This window comes from Oncorhynchus mykiss, chromosome 11, assembly GCF_057628025.1.
Source record: "Oncorhynchus mykiss isolate SJ-2025 chromosome 11, ASM5762802v1, whole genome shotgun sequence".
Taxonomy (NCBI): domain Eukaryota; kingdom Metazoa; phylum Chordata; class Actinopteri; order Salmoniformes; family Salmonidae; genus Oncorhynchus; species Oncorhynchus mykiss.
In genome coordinates, this window is record NC_143032.1 from 23,852,819 (window position 1) to 23,874,609 (window position 21,791).

At 40.9% G+C, this 21,791-nt stretch overlaps 1 protein-coding gene across 7 annotated transcripts in view; it reads right to left on the reverse strand.

The window, feature by feature from the left end:
• Positions 1–21,791, reverse strand: part of frrs1b (ferric chelate reductase 1b) — a 55,491-nt gene that overhangs the window by 4,928 nt on the left and 28,772 nt on the right. For 4 of the 7 annotated variants that reach the window (XM_090189764.1, XM_090189762.1, XM_090189761.1 and 1 more), the window contains 3 exons: positions 992–1,187; positions 481–635; positions 131–225 (listed from right to left, as the gene is read on the reverse strand). In XM_090189764.1, the coding sequence (XP_090045890.1) occupies positions 131–225; positions 481–635; positions 992–1,187 (446 nt within the window). Of the gene's footprint in view, positions 1–130; positions 226–480; positions 636–991; positions 1,188–3,730; positions 3,828–12,970; positions 13,354–21,791 lie in introns of those variants that run through there. The other 3 variants (XM_021620537.3, XM_021620536.3, XM_090189765.1) reach the window with 3 other exon arrangements.

The following is a 21,791-nucleotide window of genomic DNA, read 5'->3' on the forward strand; positions in this document are numbered from 1 at the left end:
TTTTATCCACAGCAACTTACATAGCTGTCAGCATTGATTCAGTACAGCATCAACAACACCTTAGCAATAGAATGGAAAAATATCACATTTAGCGATTGGCATAATGAGAATAAAGGAGATAATTACGCACATAAATTGGACACCGGATGGGGGGGTTTTTGGAGCCTCCCACACGGCCTGTATCTCTGTCTTCTTGGATTTGCTGGTGTGGCTTACTGCAGATCCCTTCAAAATGACAGGGTTGCTTATCATACAATAAACTTCTCTTGCACAGTACTAACTCCATTGGAGGTGTGTGGCTGAGACAAGTAGCATCTTGTCTGTTTTACTAATGATATGGCTGGTGAAGGTTGTTGAAGACGGCATGATATTCAAACGCAACCGAATAGTAATTCCAGACAGCCAGAGCTTTACAATACTTAGCTTGTGTTTCCAGCAATCATGTAGTATATAATTGAGGTCGGGTAACATCATCTCTACCTGTGTGTGGTCACAATGTAGGAGTTGTGACTCAGAAGGGTTGAGGAGGCTGAATGATCCAACAGCGGGACCGTCCGGGTTCCCAGCATCCCTCGCTTCAATCAGGAAACCTTTGAAGTGGATGCTCCCAGATGTGGGAACAACCCGTAAGGTCACTGTTAATAGAAAGCAAAAAACTCAAGACATTTTCATTTTTCCATTGTCTCAACCCCCCGAGACACACAAATACACACACCCACAAAGAGGTAGGAGGAATGGGTAAGACACAGTGCAGCACCCCCGGGAGCAGTTTTGGGGTTAATTTACTTGCTCAACGGCACACTGGCAGGAGATGGTTTCTAGAATACAAAACTTTTTCAGTTAAATATGCTCTTTGAAATATTCCAGGGATTATGGATGAGAATTAGCTATTTTGCTAACTCGGACACATTTACACCGATGTGAACACTAATGTTGATATTGAACAGCAATATCCCTATAAAAAAACAGAAACAAATATATAGTAGGCTACCTGTGATACGGTCACCAGGGCTGAATGTGTGTTTGTCCAGGGTGATGTTATAAGGGGCAGGTTTAGAGCTGGAGTCATGGCCATGCCGTGGTGTCATATCTCCGCACGACAGAGACACTTTTCCATTGGCGAAGCCAGAGGCCGTCTTTATTAAACACACAGCCACCACCACTAACAAGAGATGTGGACCCGGCATCTGGAAGGACAAGACAATACAGAGGTTATAATGAAGGTTATGAAGACGGAGTTTGTATGAGAGTTCAGGGTCATGCAACATACTGTAACTGACTAATGGTATTTTAGGTCATGGGTAGACCTATGCTTATTCTGGTTCTCAGCTAGCTTGCAATTTTAAAAACATTTTTTTTAATTATTTTTTTCCAAAAGACAAAATGATTCTTAGGCTACTCAATAGCTTACACATAGGCCTACAGTATGGCGCCAGAGAGGATGAAAAACCATATTGAATTTATTTGAAGGCACTTCATAAAGAAAGAGTGGGAAGAGGAAAATGTTAGTTGACTTCCGATTTACAGTTGTGTGAGGATGTGGCCTATCGCCATCCTTGCACAGTGTGGGCATTCCATTAAGCCTAATTGGGCTAATGTCTCCCCTTATACTCCTGCTATTGCACCGATTTGATTGTCTACATGTTACTTAATCTAAGCCCAAATGTTACCTATTATGCTGGAGGATTACCCCAGTATTTATAACATCACAATAGCCATTGTGATTGGAGATATGCAAGGAGTCTTTCACCTTCACCTTACTTTGTTTGGTCCACGCTCACAGTCATATCAATAATTACTCTTGTAGCGGTATTTATTAGAGAGGGGTAAAGAAAGATTTTGTTTGGGCGCCAGGCAGGTATTAACCATGCCGAAAGGAAAAGAGTAGAATAGAGAGAGTACCACTACCAGACCCACACACATCAGCAGAAGAGACTGCCTAGAGTGTAGCCTGTTTACCAGATAGCCAGTGGAGAGAAAAGAGAATACACACCATATAAAACCCACATCACAGCACAGGGGTAACCCCAACAACAATACACTAGCATTTGATTTAAGGTCAACCAATTATGCCTTTTGCAGTCTTTAAAAGCCAAGGAATTTCTAACTGTATAAATTCAAATCGATAGCTCATTGTGAAATTTTTTTTGATGTGTCCAATAGAGAGCTATAGTAATGGCGTCTTTTTGCAGGCACTAGCTCTGCCATGGTTCGTTTTAGTTTTATGCACTGATGACATTTTTGGCCGATACCGATATTTTCCTTTCCAAAAAAAAACCAATACAGATATTTAACATTTTAATGGCCTTTTAAGCATTCTAGGACAGTTAAATAGTTACACACACACACACACACACACACACACACACACACACGGACTCAGCAGTCTAAGGCACTGCATCTCAGTGCAAGAGGCGTCACTACAGTCCCTGGTTTGAATCCAGGCTGTATCACATCCGGCCGTGATCGGGAGTCCCATAGGACGGCGCACAATTGGCCCAGCGTCGTCTGGGGTAGACCGGCATTGTAAATAGAAATTTGTTCTTAACGGACTTGCCTAGTTAAATAAAAATGTCACACACACACAGAGAACAAAAATACATTTTCTTGGCATTTACGTATATCCCCATTACCGGTAAAACATCATCAAAACCTATATTTCTTTCATTTACTTGCTGTGCTGTTTCATTGTTCATTTGTTCAGTCGTTTCATTCTCAACCAGGATTTCTCATTCTATGGAACCCCCTTTTGGGTCTTTGCGTGTCAAATAACATTTCACTTGTCAATTAAGCTTGTTGACCAATCAGGACCTGAATATGACTGCATGTCACATTTTAACTTAACGCGTTCATACTTTTAGGTAGTTATTACACATTGATTACACTTCATATGTCATATTGATTCATCGATGCGTATGCTATGATGCTGGTAAAGTTGTCTCGCGCACCCACAGTGCTGGTCAATAAAAAAACCTTGCTAGCGCATGGATGCAAACAATGTTCTTCCCCAAAAACATAGCAAAACGACAATCTGTTTTAGTAGCTATAGTTAGCTAGCTATATAGTTAGGTGTAATCATCTAAAATAACCAGAATTTACAAGGCAGTTCTTATTTGATTAATGGTGGTCGGACCCATCTATGTGAAGCTAGCCACAATAAGGATTAGCCACAATAGTGGACTTTGCGGTTACCCTTCAAAATAAAAGTATGTCATCGACAGTAATGCAAATTAATACAAATAGTATAATTATGCCATAATTGAATAGATCATGCTAAACAAGGTTGGAATGTTGTTAGATAAAAATCAACAAAAGACAATTTGTTAATTTGACAAAAATCTGTTGAAATCACACTGGATGTATTATACTTTAGAATTGCATTGGGGGCATACTTATTTCAATGTACAGGCTTACCTATGGATTGTGGATCAATGACATGGGGTATCAGTCTACTCAGTGACACCCAGAGAACATTAGCGTTGTAGCTCTTATTGTGGGACTCTGAACCAACTGAATTGAGCCACATTTTTTGTCAACCTGTGTATTGTCAACCTATGTGTACAGATGATGGTGCCGGAGGGTAGGGTTGCGGTCTTATTGGCTCTCAACCAATCCTGCTATTTTGTTTGTTTTTTTCACGTTGTTTGTAACTTGTTTTGTACATAATGTTGCTACTACCGTCTCTTATGACTGAAAAGAGCTTCTGGACATCAGAACTGGGATTGTTCACCTCAAATTGGACGAGGAGTTCTTCTTCAATGAGTCGGACACGAGGGATATACTGCAGACACCCGACCAGGCTCAAACCCCGTGATTCGCTGGAGAAGGAAACTGAGATTGAGGCAAAATATTATGGTGCCTTGTGAGGATCAGGCAACGAGTGACTTAATCTGCCCTTGCCTTCCGTTCTGCTAGTGAACGTTCAATCGCTGGAAAATAAATATGGCGAACTGAAAGCACATTTATCCTTCAAAATGGGACATTAAAAAAAAGGTACTATCTTGTGTTTCACCGAGTCGTGGCTGAACGACGACATTAGCATACAACTGGCAAATTATACATTATACAGCAAGACAGAACAGCAGCCTCTGGTAAGACATGGGGCAGGGGCCTATGCATTTGCGTAAACAACTGCTGGTGCACGATATCTAAGGAAGTCTCAAGGTTTTGCTTGCCTGAGGTAGAGTATCTCATGATAAGCTGTAGACCACACTAACTACCTAGAGAGTTTATCTGTATTTTTCGTAGCTGTCTACATTCCACCACAGAGCGAGATTGGAACTAAAACCACACTAAATGAGCTATATTCCGCCATAAGCAAACAGGAAAACGCTCATCCAGGGGCAGCGCTCCTAGTGGCCAGTGACTTTAATGCAGGGAAACTTAAATCAGTTTAACCAAATTACTATCAGCATGTTAAATGTGCAACCTGAATGAAAATATTTTAGACCACCTTTACTCCACACACAGACACGTGCAAAGCTCTCCCTCGCCCTCCATTTGGCACATCTGACCATAACTCTATCCTCCTGATTCCTGCTTACAAGCAAAAATGTATGCAGAAAGCACCAGTGACTCAGTCTATAAAAAATGTGGTCAGATGAAGCAGATGCTAAACTACAGGACTGTTTTGCTAGCACAGACTGAAATATGTTCTGGGATTCTTCCGATGGCATTGAGGAGTACACCAGATCAGTCACTGGCTTTATCAATAAGTGCATCGAGGACGTCGTCCCCACAGTGACCGTACGTACAGACCCCAACCAGAAGCCATGGATTACAGGCAAAATTCACACAAAGCGAAATGGTAGAGCTGCCGCTTTCAAGGAGCTTATAAGAAATCCCGCTATGCCCTCCGACGAACCATCAAAACAGGCAAAGCATCAATACAGGACTAAGATCGAATCCTACTACACAGGCTCCGATGCTCGTCAGATGTGTCAGGGCTGGCAAACTATTACACACTACAAAAGGGAAGCACAGCCGAGAGCTGCCCAGTGACACAAGCCTACCAGACGAGCTAAATAACTTCTATGCTCGGTTTGAGGCAAGTTACACTGAAGCATGCATAAGAGCATCAGCTTTTCCGGATGACTATGTGATCACGCTCTCCGCAGCCAATATGAGTAAGGCCAACATTCACAAGGCCACTGGGCCAGACGGATTACCAGAACGTTTAATCCGAGCATACACTGACCAACTGCCAAGTGTCTTCACTGACATTTTCAACCACTCCCTGTCGGAGTCTGTAATACCAACATGTTTCAAGCAGACCACCATAGTATTCTTGGGGACAGGGACTAAGGTAACCTGTGTAAATGACTACCGACCCGTAAGCACTCACGTCTGTAGCCATGAAATGCTTTGAAAGGCTGGTCATGGCTCACAACACCATTATCCCAGAAACCCTACTAGAACCACTCCAATTTGCCTACTGCCCCAACAGATCCACAGATGATGCAATCTCCATTGCACTCCACACTGCCCTTTCCCACCTGAACAAAAGGAACACCTATGTGAGAATGCTATTCATTGACTACAGCTCAGCGTTCAACACCATATTGTCCTCAAAGCTCATCACTAAGCTTAGGACCCTGGGACTAAACTCCTCCCTCTGCAACTGGATCCTAGACTTCCTGACCTGCCAACCCCAGGTTGTAAGGGTAGGTAAAAACACATCCGCCACACTGATCCTCAACATGGGAGCCCCTCAGGGGTGCTTGCTCAGTCCCCTCCTGTACTCCCTGTTCACTCATGACTGCATGGCCAGGCTCAACTCCAACACCATCATTATGTTTGCTGATGACAACAGTGGAATAAAGAGATGATTGTGGAATACAGGAAAAGGAGGACCGAGCACGCCCCCATTCTCATCGATGGGGATGTAGTGGAGCAGGTTGAGAGCTTCAAGTTCCTTGGCGTCCACATCACCAACAAACTCTTCCCACTATCATCCAAGCACACCAAAACAGTTGTGAAGAGGGAACGACAAAACCTATTCCCCCTCAGGAGACTGAAAAGATTTGGCAATGGTCCTCAAAAAGGTTTTACAGCTGCACCATCGAGAGCATCCTGACGGGTTGCATCACTGCCTGGTATGGCAAATCCTCGGCCTCTGACCGCAAGGCACCACAGAGGGTAGTACGTATTGAAGAAAATTCCCAAATCCAAATGAAAGTTGATACAGTCATACCCAAGATGACTCAAAGCTGTAATCACCGCCAAAAGGTCCTTCTACAAAGTATTGACTCAGGGGTACGAATACTTATTTAAATGACATATTTCTGCATTTCATTTTCTATAAATGTGCAAAAAAATAGATACATTTCCCAACATTTCTAAAAACATGTTTTCACTTTATCATTATTGGGTATTTTGTGTAGATGGGTAAAAAAAAAAAATTTAATCATACATTTTGAATTCAGGCTGTAACAAAGTACAAAATAAAGCAACATCAATTACGGGTCAACATCTAAATATTGCTCCCAGCGTTGATCAAAGCTCAGAATGCTCATTTTTTTGATCTGACTGAGTTCTAATCGCACCTGTCTCTTTGCAAAAGAATGGAATCATGAACAGTGGTTTGTTCGTTATGTTCGCCTGCGTCCCCTGGATTTGCCTTTTTAACAGCACATTCACCACTCTTTTAAACGGCTAACTCCGCACTCTCGCGGCACAGGTCGAGGGAAACTAACTACCCAAGATCACAGTCGGCTCAATAGGCAAATAGTCTAGAAGCGACTATGTTTCGCAAGATGCCAGACAAAAGGCCATTTTAAAACCGTCCCACAACTCCTAATGTGTCTACAGACATCCCAAACAAACAAAAAATGACTCTCGGAGAATGAGTGTACAAGTAGTAAATAGTCACTTATAAATATTTCAGTCAGTCTCTGACGACAGAGACCTCTATTATAGTAATGTTGAAGGGCTCTGGCTAGTATTACTTAGCCAGCTAGAAGGATGAATTAAGAAGCAAACTTTACAGAGAGTAGGCTACTGAGACAGACGGTGTGGAGAGGCTGAGGCAGGCTGCGATGCATGCAGGAGGAAGCAGATATAGCCCTTGGTTCACCCTAGACTTGACTGCCCTTGACCAGCACAAAAACATCCTGTGGCATTCTGCATTAGCATCAAATAGCCCCCACGATATGCAACTTTTCAGGGAAGTCAGGAACCAATATACTCAGTCTGTTAGGAAAGCTAAGGCTAGCTTTTTCAAACAGAAATGTGCATCCTGTACTACCCTCTGGAGAGCCTTACGGTTATGGGCGGAGCAGTTGTCATACCAGGAGGTGATACAGCCCGACTGGATGCTCTCGATTGTGCATCTGTAAGTTTGTTTTAGGTGACAAGCCAAATTTCTTCAGCCTCCTGAGGTTGAAGAGGCGTTGTTGCGCATTCTTTACCATACTGTCTGAGTGGGTGGACCATTTCAGTTTGTCCGTGATGTTGTACGCCGAGGAACTTAAAACGTTCCATATTCTCCACTACTGTCCCGTCGATGTGGATAGGGTGGTGCTCCCTCTGCTGTTTCCTGAAGTCTACGATCATCTCCTTTGTTTTTTTTGAATTTTTACCCCTTTGTCTCCCCAATTTCGTGGTATCCAATTGTTGTACTATCTTGTCTCATCGCTACAACTCCCTTACGGGCTCGGGAGAGACGAAGGTTGAATGTCATGCGTCCTCCGATACACAACCCAACCAGCCGCACTGCTTCTTAACACAGCGCGCATCCAACCCGGAAGCCAGCCGCACCAATGTGTTGGAGGCTACACCGTGCACCCGGCAACCTTGGCTAGCGCGCACTGCGCCCGGCCCGCCACAGGAGTCGCTGGTGCGCGATGAGACAAGGACATCCCTACCGACCAAGCCCTCCCTAACCCGGACGACGCTAGGCCAATTGTGCGTTGCCCCACGGACCTCCCGGTCACGGCCGGTTACGACAGAGCCTGGGCGCGAACCCAGGGACTCTGATGGCCCTTAACCACTGCGCCACCCGGGAGGCCCTCCTTTGTTTTGTTGACGTTGAGTGTGAGGTTATTTTCCTGACACCACACTCCGAGGGCCCTCACATCCTCCCTGTAGGCTGTCTCGCCATTGTTGGTAATCAAGCCTACCACTGTAGTGTCAAACCCACTGGCTCCAGTTCATCTATAAGTCTAGGCTAGGTAAAGCCCCGCCTTATCTCAGCTCACTGGTCTCCATAGCAACACCCACCCATAGCATCCGCTCCAGCAGGTATATTTCACTGGTCATCCCCCAAAGCCAAACACTTCCTTTGGCCGCATTTCCTTCCAGTTCTCTGCTGCCAATGACTGGAGCGAATGGCAAAAATCACTGAAGCCTTATATCTCCTTCTCTAACTTTAAGCATCAGCTGTCAGAGCAGACACAGCTAGTCTGTCAATAGCACACCCAACTACCTCATCCCCATATTGTTACTTATCCTCTTGCTCTTTTGCACCCCAGTATCTCTACTTGCACATCATCATCTGCACATCGACAACTCCAGTGTTAATGCTAAATTGTAATTATTTCACCTCCATGGCCTTACCTCCCTACTCTTCTACATTTGCACACACTGTACATAGATTTTTCTATTGTGTTATTGACTGTACATGTTTATGTGTAACTCTGTTTTTGTCGCACTGCTTTGCTTTATCTTGGCCAGATCGCAGTTGTAAATGAGAACTTGTTCTCAACTGGCCTACCTGGTTAAATAAACGGTGAAATAAATATTTTTATTTTTTTTAAAGCAGAGAGAGACGAGACAGAGGAAGCAAGCACAGAGACAGAGGTTGGTACAGTGGTTCCCAAACTTGGGGTCTGCGCCCCATTTGTGGTCCCCTGAGAAATTCTGCACTAATCTCATCAAACATGTTAGGAACATAAAAAATATATGTTTCAGTATGAACATCTTCCCTATAGGACTACATTAAAATGCAATCAAAAGAGTCCTAAAAATGTCATGTTTTTGTTTCGTCGCTGATGCTACATGTCAGTGTGAATCATTTATCATATTTCCCCCCTTTCAAGGGTATAACATTACAATTGTATAGATAGGCTTTGTGTTTTTTTGTAAATCGACAGAAGTGAATGAATCTAGAGCAGCCAAGGTGATAATGGCTGGGGTGATTTTTTCTTGTGTTTGCTGTTCTCCAAATAGCATTGTAACGTGTCTTTTTTGTTGTTGTATAGCAATGCAGTAAATTAACTTCAAACAAATATTTTTTTAAGTTATTCCTTCCGGATTTCACTAAAACTCAAACCCTAGTTATGGCCCTCGCACCAAACCAGTGTCTACATATCTGAAAACAGAGCATTTCTATGAGAAGAAAGATCCTATAAAATGCTTCTCTGCATCATCACGGGGTAAGATTAAGAGCAAAACGTGTTTTCAAAACCTACATTGAGTTTCTAGAAAGAGGGTTCTGGCTTCGCATGATGTAGAACTTTTTTAATTTTTACACAAAACATAGAAAATGTGCCGTTTTCAAATATGTAGACATTTGTTTTGTGATGGAGATAACCAATAAGGTTGAAAAGTGATGGAATTGCCATTTAAAAGGAAACATCTACAAAATAATTATCTTTAGATTTTTTTTTTGTTAGTCTACTATTGAGACAGTTACAAAATGTTTTGCAATTCAGCAGTCAAGTTTTCAAGATATAGGACATTCAAGAAGCAAAGGGAAATTTACCTCATCAGTCTGTTACAGATAAAGAAAAACTGAGCTGGTTGTCACAGATAACAACAAGGAGTATTCTCATGACTTGCCCAAGAATGTTCTCTCGAGGAGCCTATTCTTACTCCTTAAGGTGACCGTATATGTTAGTTTCAGAGGTAGACTGGCTCTGGCACTCTGGGGGATTTGATGAATTGTTCAGCAGTCTTATGGCCTGGGGGTAAAAGCTGATAATGAGCCTTTTGGACCTAGACATGGCACTCCAGTACCGACTGCCGTGCGGTAGCAGAGAGAACAGTCTATGACTTGGGTGACTGGAGTCTGACAATAGTATAGTATAGTATAGTATACTATATACAGGTCCTGGATGGCAGGAACCTTGGCCCCAGTGAAGTCCTGGGTGCAATGCACTACCCTCTGTAGTGCCTTACGGATGGATGCCGAGCAGTTGCCATACCAGGCTGTGATGCAACCGGCCAGGATGCTCTCGATGGTGCAGCTGTAGAACTTTGAGGATCTGGGGACCCATGCCAAATCTTTTCAGTTTCCTTAGGGGGAAAAGCTGTTGTCATGCCCTCTTCACGACTGTCTTGGTGTGTTTGGACCGCAATAGTTTGTTGGTGATGTGGACACCAAGGAACTTGAATCTCTCGACCCGCTTTACTACAGCCCCATCGATGTTAATGGGAGCCTTTTCCTGTATTCCACGATCAGCTCCTTTGTCTTGCTCACATTGAGGGAGAGGTTGTTGTCCTGGCACCACACTGCCAGGTCTCTGACCTCCCTATAGGCTGTTGGAGTCATGCCTGGCCATGCAGTCGTCAGTGAACAGGGAGTACCGGAGGGGACTAAGCACGCACCCCTGAGGGGTCCCGTGTTGAGGATCAGCAGAGCAGATGTATTGATGCCTACCCTTACCACCTGGGGGCAGTCCGTCAGGAGGTCCAGGATCCAGTTGCAGAGGGAGGTGTTTAGTCCCAGGGTCCTTAGCTTAGTGCTGAGCTTTGTGGGCACTATTCGTGTTCCTTTTGTCCAGGTGGGAAAGGGCAGTGTAGAGTGTGATTGAGATTACGTAATCTGTGGATCATTTGGGGCAGTAAGCGAATTAGTGTGGGTCTACTATCACTACAAAGTGTATCACTACAGAAATACAGGCGTCCTTCCTAACGCAGTTGCCCGGGAGAAGAAGGAAACCGCTCAGGGATTTCACCATGAGGCCAATGGTGACTTTAAAACAGTTACAGAGTTTAATGGCTGTGGTAGGAGAAAACTGAGGATGGATCAATAACATTGTAGTTACTCCACAATACTAAATGAATAGACGAGTGAAAAGGAGGAAGCCTGTACATAATACAAATATTCCAAAACAAGCATCCTGTTTGCAACAAGGCACTAAAAAACTACTGCAAAAAATGTTGCAAACAATTTACTTTTTTTATTTTCTTGAATAAAAAGTGTTATGTTTGGGGCAAATCCAATACAACACATAACTGAGAACAACTCTCTATATTATCAAGCATAGTGGTGGCTGCATCCTGTTATGGGTATGCTTGTAATCGTTAAGGACTGCAGAGGCAAAATCCCAAAGAAAAAGCTGGTTCAGTCTGCTTTCCACAAGACACTATGAGATGAATTCACCTTCAGCAGGACAATAACATAAAAACACAAGGCCAAATCTGAACTGGAGTTTCTTACCAAGAAGACAGCGAATGTGGACAAGTTATAGTTTTGAAATAAATCTGAGTGAAAATCTATGGCAAGACCTGAAAATGGTTGTCTGGCAAGACCTGAAAATGACCAGCAACCAATTTGACAGAGTTTGTAGAATTTTTAAAAGAATGATGGGCAAATGGTGCACAAGCCAGGTGTGGAAAGCTCTTATTAAGACACTTACTCTGAAAAACACAGCTGTAATCGCTGCCAAAGGTGATTCTGACATGAATTGATTCCCCTTACTACTTATGTAATCAAGATAAATAAAACACTAGTCATATATATATATATATACACATTAAAATTAAAATTTTAAAAAATTAAACAAATGTTACAATTTTATTCCACTTTTACATGAGTATGTTGTGTAGTTCATTGACCAAAAAATACAATTAAATCAATATTAAACCCACTTTGTAAAACAACAAAATGTGGAAAAGTAATGGGGTGTGAATACTTTCTGAAGGCACTGTAGCTAATTAGCACAAGTGTTCGCGTGTCTTCCGGTTGTTTGTCTTTCGTAAACGCGCGCTGTAACGTGGAGATATGGCCATGTGGGAACACTAACCCTAAATAAGGTGTTTAGTAATTTAACCTTTTTTTAATGTATTATTATTTTTCGATTATATGAAAGATGCGTTCCCAAAACCGGAACGCAAGCGATCCGTTTTATTGTTCAGAACAAGCATCGGAGCTCTTAACAAAACTTCCTGCGCAAGATATTATATTGTGCGTTAAAGGTAGTTAGCGTCTAGCTTACCATTTAACTTTTTATTATTATTTTAAGACAAAACCCCCCAAAATACTGCTCACACTCACAACAGTAATATCGTATGGTGTTTTCTTAAGACGGTGGGAAGAGAAATGTTAATCGACTTCCCATTTACAGTTAGTTGGTTCTATCAGTCTGCTGTAGATAAAGAATAACTGAACTATGGTTGTTACAAAAACGAGTAGTCTCATGACCAACTGTAGTGGCTGCTTGAAACACGAGTTTACTGTTTTTATAGTTATAGCCTACAGGTCCCAGTAGGGTACATGTAACAATTTATTCAAACATATAAATTGTTAGACAAATACATAATGCGTAGAGCAGTAGCCTACAATATGTAGGAATGGGACCAATTTTGCCTTAGTTATTGAACCTTCTTTTTACATGTATACATTTAACTCACTGCCAATAATAGGCCTAATTCTAACAAAGTTACATTTGGCATTGAATATTTCTTCAGAAAATCTCATTCTTTAACATAATTGTTAATCAGTGAATCCATTGTATTCTAAATATGCGGTCATTGACAGCCCAAACAATATTGGCAAATAAGACCAAAGCAATGATTCCTTTGGGTAAAATCTGAATGTGGAGGATGGGTCATAATAACCTACTGTCAAAACAAATATTTTCTTCTTGAGTGTGTTCTGTAAACTAAAGAAACCAAAACAATTCGCAATGCTCTCTTATATACGATTTCGTGTGAAGAAGGTAGGCTATATTACCTATTGCAGGACAGTAAGAATGTTTATCTATTTCACTCTTTAAAATAAAACATGTAATTGAGCATACCTTACCTTGTCTCACTCAACTCTTGAAACCAAATTAAAGTCCGTCGGCAAAAAGCCAACGAAAAGGGGGGCTGTCCTTACTCAGTGAGTGTTGAGGAGATGTAAAGGGAAAGAGTATCTATTATATTGACAAGAGAGCCGAGTGACCGCTTGTGATCAATGAATGACGGCAGGCGAGATCAGGTAGGACCATTCAAGCCAATGAGAGGGCAGATAACCATATGAACAACAGGCACAACCTAAGTAAGACTGTGTCTCTTACCAGTTCATTCTGGTTTTGTATTCTGATCATGAAGTATAGTAGTCTGTCTGGCTAACTTGTGCTCGCACGTCAGCTTCGCTGAGCAGTGCAGAGCTGTTGGGAAGGAAGTTGTTAAGGAAGTGAGTTTGTGTTCATACAGGACCCCCCGCCCTCATCTACCGTCAACCAATCATGTCAATATGGCATTGTTACAACATTTGAGAGACGCATAGCGATGAAGTAAAGAGCTCAATTTGGCCTGGCGTGCCTCGATGCTCCGCGATGTCATGTGAAGTTTTTACATTTGTAATTAAATAATTAATAAATAAAAAATAATTTAATTTTTTTTTTTTTTAATTTTTATTACCAATGTAGAAAAATCTGTATACATACAATAAGTACATAAATAGACAATGATAACATATGATAGGAGGTACAACAAATTACAGATTATACAAAGACCTTAAAAGAAACACACATATTGATTGTTTTAACAACTTTCGTATTAGATTAATATACACTGCTCAAAAAAATAAAAGGAACACTTAAACAACACAATGTAACTCCAAGTCAATCACACTTCTGTGAAATCCAACTGTCCACTTAGGAAGCAACACTGATTGACAATAAATGTCACATGCTGTTGAGCAAATGGTATAGACAACAGGTGGAAATTATAGGCAATTAGCGAGACACCCCCAATAAAGGAGTGGTTCTGCAGGTGATAACCACAGACCACTTCTCAGTTCCTATGCTTCCTGGCTGATGTTTTGGTCACTTTTGAATGGTGGCGGTGCTTTCACTGTAGTGGTAGCATGAGACAGAGTCTACAACCCACACAAGTGGCTCAGGTAGTGCAGCTCATCCAGGATGGAACATCAATGTGAGCTGTGGCAAGAAGGTTTGCCATCAGCGTAGTGTCCAGAGCATGGAGGCGCTAACGGGAGACAGGCCAGTACATCAGGAGACGTGGAGGAGGCTGTAGGAGGGCAACAACCCAGCAGCAGGACCGCTACCTCCGCCTTTGTGCAAGGAGGAGCAGGAGGAGCACTGCCAGAGCCCTGCAAAATGACCTCCAGCAGGCCACAAATGTGCATGTGTATGCTCAAACGGTCAGAAACAGACTCCATGAGGGTGGTAAGAGGGCCCAACGTCCACAGGTGGGGGTTGTGCTTACAGCCCAACACCGTGCAGGACGTTTGGAATTTGCCAGAGAACACCAAGATTGGCAAATTCGCCCTGTGCTCTTCACAGATGAAAGCAGGTTCCCACTGAGCACATGTGACAGAGTCTGGAGACGCTGTGGAGAACGTTCTGCTGCCTGCAACATCGTCCAGCATGACCGGTTTGGCGGTGGGTCAGTCATGGTGGGGGGCCACACAGCCCTCCATGTGCTCGCCAGAGGTAGCCTGACTGCCATTAGCTACCGAGATGAGATCCTTAGACCCCTTGTGAGACCATATGCTGGTGCGGTTGGCCCTGGGTTCCTCCTAATGCAAGACAATGTTAGACCTCATGTGGCTGGAGTGTGTCAGCAGTTCCTGCAAGAGGAAGGCATTGATGCTATGGACTGGTCCGCCCGTTCCCCAGACCTGAATCCAATTGAGCACATCTGGGACATCATGTCTCGCTCCATGTCTCGCTCCATCCACCACAGACTGTCCAGGAGTTGGCAGATGCTTTAGTCCAGGTCTGGTAGGAGATCCCTCAGGAGACCATCCGCCACCTCATCAGGAGCATGCCCAGGCTTTGTAGGGAGGTCATACAGGCACGTGGAGGCCACACACACTACTGAGCCTCATTTTGACTTGTTTTAAGGACATTACACCAAAGTTGGATCAGCCTGTAGTGTGGTTTTCCACTTTAATTTTGAGTGTGACTCCAAATCCAGGCCTCCATGGGTTGATACATTTGATTTCCATTGATCATTTTTGTGTGATTTTGTTGTCAGCACATTCAACTATGTAAAGAAAAAAGTATTTAATAAGAATATTTCATTCATTCAGATCTAGGATGTGTTATTTTAGTGTTCCCTTTATTTTTTTGAGCAGTGTAGAATGGTTTTAATGTACTGCTCGAATTCCTTATAGAAACATGGAAGAGTTTTTTTTATTTTTATTAGTGAATTTACATTTATGAATATGACATTTTTCCATTAGCACAATTCGATTTATGAGGTAAAATTGTTTTTCTTTATTATGGTTAAGGAAACCGAGCAGCACATTCTCCCATTACAAACAAAAGTCATCAAGAATATTAACAATTATAAAACTGTGAATATCTTTCCATAATTGTTTTACATGTAGACAATGCCAAAATAAATGTGAAACTGTTTCTAGATGCTCAACACAAAAAGTACAATCAATGTCTTTTTTGAGTTTCTTCAGGTAATGATTCGCAGGGTCATACTTATGGATCATTCTGAAAGAGACCTCTTTGACCTGGTTAACAAGCAAGTATTTGTGTCTTAATAACCATACTTTTTTTCCAACAGATATTAGTGACCAATATATTCCAGTAACTTGTGACATAAGGAATGGATACAATGTCCCTTTGAAATAAAGCACGTATAGATCTGTTGTTCTGAGGGAGCAAGGAGAAACATATTTTCCTTATTGGAGAGTCAACTGGATTAAGCGAGGGTAGGTCAAGAAGGTGAGGTCTGGCTACACCTCTAAATAACATGAGCGTTTCAGATGGAATAGCATCAAAGACTAAGGTGAACTCTCTAGGTGTTACAGGGATATTGTAACGAGATAAAAATGTATCATAATTCAGTAACAATCCTTCTGCCTTAAAAAGTTGACTTACCAGCAGGATATGATTATATAACCAGTTCTTAAAAAACAAAGACTTGTTTCTATACAAAATGTCCTTATTGTTCCAAATGAAATACCTATGCGGGGAAAAAGTATGTTTATATATTAACGACCACGCTATGAATACTTGTCTATGAAAAGCAGATAATTTTGCAGGAATCTTATCAATGTTATAGTTACAAAGTAACATAAAATTGAGGCCACCAAAACGGTAGAAGATAAAATGAGGGATGAAATTTCAAATTGAAGTTGGATTCTTTAAAAAATGTATAGCCCAATTTATCTTAAAAGTATTATTCAAAGTAGCAAAATCTAAAAAATTGAGACCACCATATTCATATGAGTTCATAACGACAGATTTCCTAATATAATGTGTACGATTTATCCAGATGAAGTTGAAAAGCACCTGGTCAACCGCTTTACCTATTTTGTTGTCAAGATATAGGGACTGGCTGCATAAGTAAGTCTGGAGATACCTTCAGCTTTAAAAAAGCAATACTCAACCTTTCAAGGACAACATTTCATATGAAGTATAAATTGTCTCTTAGCCTAGGCAGACGATAATGCCGATCAAGCATACTATCTTCAGAGAGGAAGTGAAAGAGAGAAGCCGAACTCTGCGGAAAATCTGTCGCCCTCCAGATGGTGGTGTTTTTTCGTTGTTTCGCTCACCAAACAAGGCGTTTTTGTATGGAGGTCAAAGAGTTGAATTTGGACAACCAAAAAATAATGGCTTGTTTGCTTTGTGAGTTTATTTGATCGAATATAAGTTTTTTAATGATTAAGTAATCTTGACTATACTGAGAGATAAAAAATACTTGAGACATGGGACAAACACCAAATTGAGACTCCGCATGCAGAATTCTGCAAAAATATCCTCCGTGTACAACGTAAAACACCAAATAATGCATGCAGAGCAGAATTAGGACTGTACCCGCTAACTATCAAAATCCAGAAAAGAACCGTTAAATTCTACAACCACCTAAAAGGATGCAATTCCCAAACCTTCCATAACTGTGCAAACTAGAATGCTATTTGGCCAAAACAGAGAGTACACTGCGGCAGAATACCTGACCACTGTGACTGACTCAAAATGAAGGAAATCTTTACAATGTACAGACTCGGGGAGCATAGCCTTGCTATTGAGAAAGGCCGCCGAAGGCAGACCTGGCTCTCAAGAGAAGACAGACCATGTGCACACTACCCACAAAATGAGGTGGAAACTGAGCTGCACTTCCTAACCTCCTGCCAAATGTATGACCATATTAGAGACACATATTTCCTTCAGATTACACAGACCTACAAAAAATGTGAAAACAAATCCAATTTTGATAAACTTCCATATCTATTGGGTGAAATACCACAGTGTGCAATCACAGCAGCAAGATTTGTGACCTGTTGCTGCAAGAAAAGGGCAACCAGTGAAGAACAAACACCATTGTAAATACAACCTGTTTATTTTTTCCCCCTTTTGTACTTTAACTACTTGCACTTCATTACGACACTGTATATATACATAATATGACATTTGAAATGTTTTTATTATTTTGTAAGTGTAATGTTTACTGTACATTTATCATTTATTTCACTTTTGTTTATTATCTATTTCACTTGCTTTTGCAATGTAAAATGGTTTCCCATGCCAATTAAGCCCTTAAATTGAATTGATATCTCAAGATGGCAATGCATATTCATGTCATGAGGCTCGTAGCATAGCATCTCTCTATTGAATACAGGTGGTTGACGTCAACAATCCTCATTGATTATTTTAAAAATTATTACAATAATGATATGTTTCCACCAATCCAAAGAAAGGATGAGCGGGAGCTACAGCCCGCCGCCACTTTGTGGACAACGACTCACATTTTTAGGGCGGAGAGATATGTATCTTGTCAGTATATCCACAATATTTGCTATGGTCTATGCTTGGTGTGCATTCCCGGTAATACACTTGTATCCCTCATGGACCTGCTTGTACATAAAGCATCCTGCATTCAGGCGACAAAGGCATACTTTAAATCCACAAGCTTTAATGGTGAGAAGGCAGAAAAAACGGGAGAAATATGCGTAGGGTGAATTCGGAACGAGTGGGACTTCATATAAACTGGGACAGCTTAATTTTTTTTCTTGGTCTGAGGTAGAGGTTGACAGATTAATCGGAATGGCCGAGTAATTAGGGCCGATTTCAAGTTTTCATAATAATCGGAAATCTGTATTTTTGGGCGCCGATTTAAAAAAATATATTACTATAATTTTTTTATACCTTTATTTAACTAGGCAAGTCAGTTAAGAACACATTATTATTTTCAATGACGGCCTAGGAACGGTGGGTTAACTGCCTTGTTCAGGGGCAGAATGACAGATTTTCACCTTGTCAGCTCGTGGGATCCAATCTTGCAACCTAACAATTAACTAGTGTAACGCAATACCGACCTGCCTCTCTCTCGCTGCACTCCACAAGGAGACTGCCTGTTACGCGAATGCAGTAAGCCAAGGTAAGTTGCTAGCTAGTATTAAACTTATCTTATAAAAAACAATCAATCATAATCCCTAGATAACTACACATGGTTGATCTTATTACTAGATATTATCTAGCGTGTCCTGCGTTGCATATAATCTGACGGAGCATAAAAGTATCTAAGTGTCTGACTGAGCAGTGGTAGGCAGAAGCAGGCGTGTAAACATTCATTCAAACAGCACTTTCGTGCGTTTTGCCAGCAGCTCTTCGTTGTGCTTCAAGCATTGCGTTGTTTATGACTTGAAAGCCTTTCAACTCCCGAGATGAGGCTGGTGTAACCGAAGTGAAATGGCTAGCTAGTTAGCGCGCGCTAATAGCGTTTCAAACATCACTCGCTCTGAGCCTTCTAGTAGTTGTTCCCCTTGCTCTGCATGGCTAACGCTGCTTCGATGGTGGCTGTTGTCGTTGTGTTGCTGGTTCGAGCCCAGGGAGGAGCGAGGAGAGGGACGGAAGCTATACTGTTACACTGGCAATAATAAAGTGCCTATAAGAACATCCAATAGTCAAAGGATAATGAAATACAAATGGTATAGAGGGAAATAGTCCTATAATTCCTATAATAACTACAACGTAAAACTCCTTACCTGGGAATATTGAAGACTCATGTTAAAAGGAACCAGCAGCTTTCATATGTTCTGAGCAAGGAACTGAAACGTTAGCTTTCTTACATAGCACATATTGCACTTTTACTTTCTTCTCCAACACTTTGTTTTTGCATTATTTAAACCAAATTGAACATGTTTCATTATTTACTTGAGGCTAAATGTATTTTATTGATGTATTATATTAAGTTAAAATAAGTGTTCATTCAGTATTGTTGTAATTGTCATTATTACAAATTTTAAAAAATTAATCGGTTGATTAATCGGTTTCTGCTTTTTTAGTCCTCCAATAATCAGTATCGGTATCAGCGTTGAAAAATCATATTCGGTTGACCTCTAGTCTGAGGAGAAAAATCTAAACTATTGTTGCTAAGAAACCAGAGAAACCACAATATTGCAGAGAAACCACATGATCAAAATCACATAATTTCATTGGTTTGACATCCTAGAGAGGGGCGGAGCAAGCTTCAAACAGGAAGCTCACTCCACAAAGCACACAGTATGATCAGTGACAGTTTATTTCTGTTAGGTTTTAAGGTTATAAAAGGTCATAAATAAGCTACTGTGCAAAATTGTGATGTAAATATGCATAATATGTACTGGTGCATCAAAATACAAAAAAAGTTGCCAATATTATGTTTACATTTTGTAATTGTCTTTTTTTGTGTTGTCCCCCTATGTCAACCATAAAGTAGGACAGCATGGAATAGCTAAAGTGGTACAGTCTTCTAGACTTTTCCAAAAGAGCAAGGAGATCCAGTTTACATTAGGGTTAGGCAAGGCTCTTGTTCTTGTACTATATTCTGATAATTTTCTTGTAGTACTGTTATTTGAGTGAATTGTATTATCATTGGGATACAAATAGGATTATGATAATAGTGTCCCAGTATATCAAATGCCAACTGAATTAGTTTTTGACTCAGTGTACACAAATGGGTGTGTCATGCCTCCTGTGAATATGATGTCAAAAACATTTGTGTGTGTGTGAGATTAGGTAACATCTTGAGTATTCCAGAAATTGATCATGTGTTGGGCTAATGTGTTGAATAGATGTCAAAAGAGGGTACAGAAGACAGAAATGCAAAACGTGTCCCACTTATTTTCCCGAATTCACGCTACTTTCTTTATTAAGCACCATTTTCCACCACCATTGTCTGACAATTTAGAATATTGCACACTGTCTTCATCCAAGTGTGGATCATCCAAAATTGTCCAAAAAGTGCAAGCTTGTAAGCAAAGCTAAAGGGATTGCAAACGTGTTAGCATAAATAATCCAACCCAAATTTTTTGGAGGGGAAATATTACCTAGCTGCCAAGCATTTGTATTCATTATGGAAACCATTTACGAACCAAAGGGAAGCGAACAGCAAAACGAGAGTTTCTATTGGACACATTTAGGTAGGTACCGCCCCGTTTCGTTCCGTTTGCTTAACAGATTCTGTTGCAAAACTTTTCCTCTGTTTGCAACGAAAACGAGAGTTTCTATTGGATAAATTCGGGTGAGACCCTCCCCGTTTTCCCGTTTGCTTCCGTTTGGTTCTTAACGGTAAACATTTTATGACGTAATGAATACACCCCAGATCCTGCTTAGTGAGCAGTGATGCCAATTTAGCAATTTTGTTGCTAGATTTATCAACTTTTCAGACTACCCTGGCAAGATATTTTTTTCAAACAGCACCTAGCAACAAATGTAGCTATTTAAAAAAATATATTTGGAACTTTTAGCAACTTTTGAAAAGTGACTCAAACGCTAAAATGCATGAATTTTCCCTCTAAATGACACAAAAAACGATTTATGTTACACACTCAGTCACAACACACAACTGCAAAAGTGCTTTGTGAGTGACGTCACCAGCAGCCGCTCAGCTCGTGCCCAGGCAGCAGCAGGCCAGCAGCAATTTCAGCAAATTGCAAATCATTGTTGGCTGACTGCAGCAGCAGTAGTACGGGTTCAACGAGCCAAACCCAATATAGTTGGTCACGAATGTTTGATCTTGAACAGAACTTACAACATAAATCAACAAGTCTCAATCAAAATTGTACAGAAAAAGAGTTGGACTCTGTACCTGAACAAATGTCAAATCATATTTTTTTGCCGAGATGGCCAGTCAATTTGAGTAATTTTAAATTGAATTGAATTTTTTATTATTTTTATTAACAACAAATCAATACATAAAGCACATGAGGGAACACAAGCATACATAGATTACAAACAATGGACAATCGAGCTTGGGGGTACAATATCACAATTACACAAGGACCTTAAGGGACATGCATATACTTACAATTCTAACAGCTTTTTTGTTAGTAGAGAATTTAACCGTCTTAAAATACAGTTCAATTTATTTTTGTAGGGTACGAAAATGTGGTTTTCTGTTTGTAAATTTACATTTGTGTATATGAAATTTGGCCAAAAGAAAAATGAAATTAATTACATAAAAATGTTTCAGCTTATTTATTTTGTATGTAAAGAATCCAAACAGTACATCTCTCCACAATAGTGTAAAATCTTCATAAATGTGTTCAATTATAAACCCACTGATGTCTTGCTACAGGTTTCTTACATGCATACAATGCCAAAAAAGATGCAACACTGTTTCTGGGTGGTCATTACAAAAGGAGCCATTTGAGTTTATGTTTTCCTTAA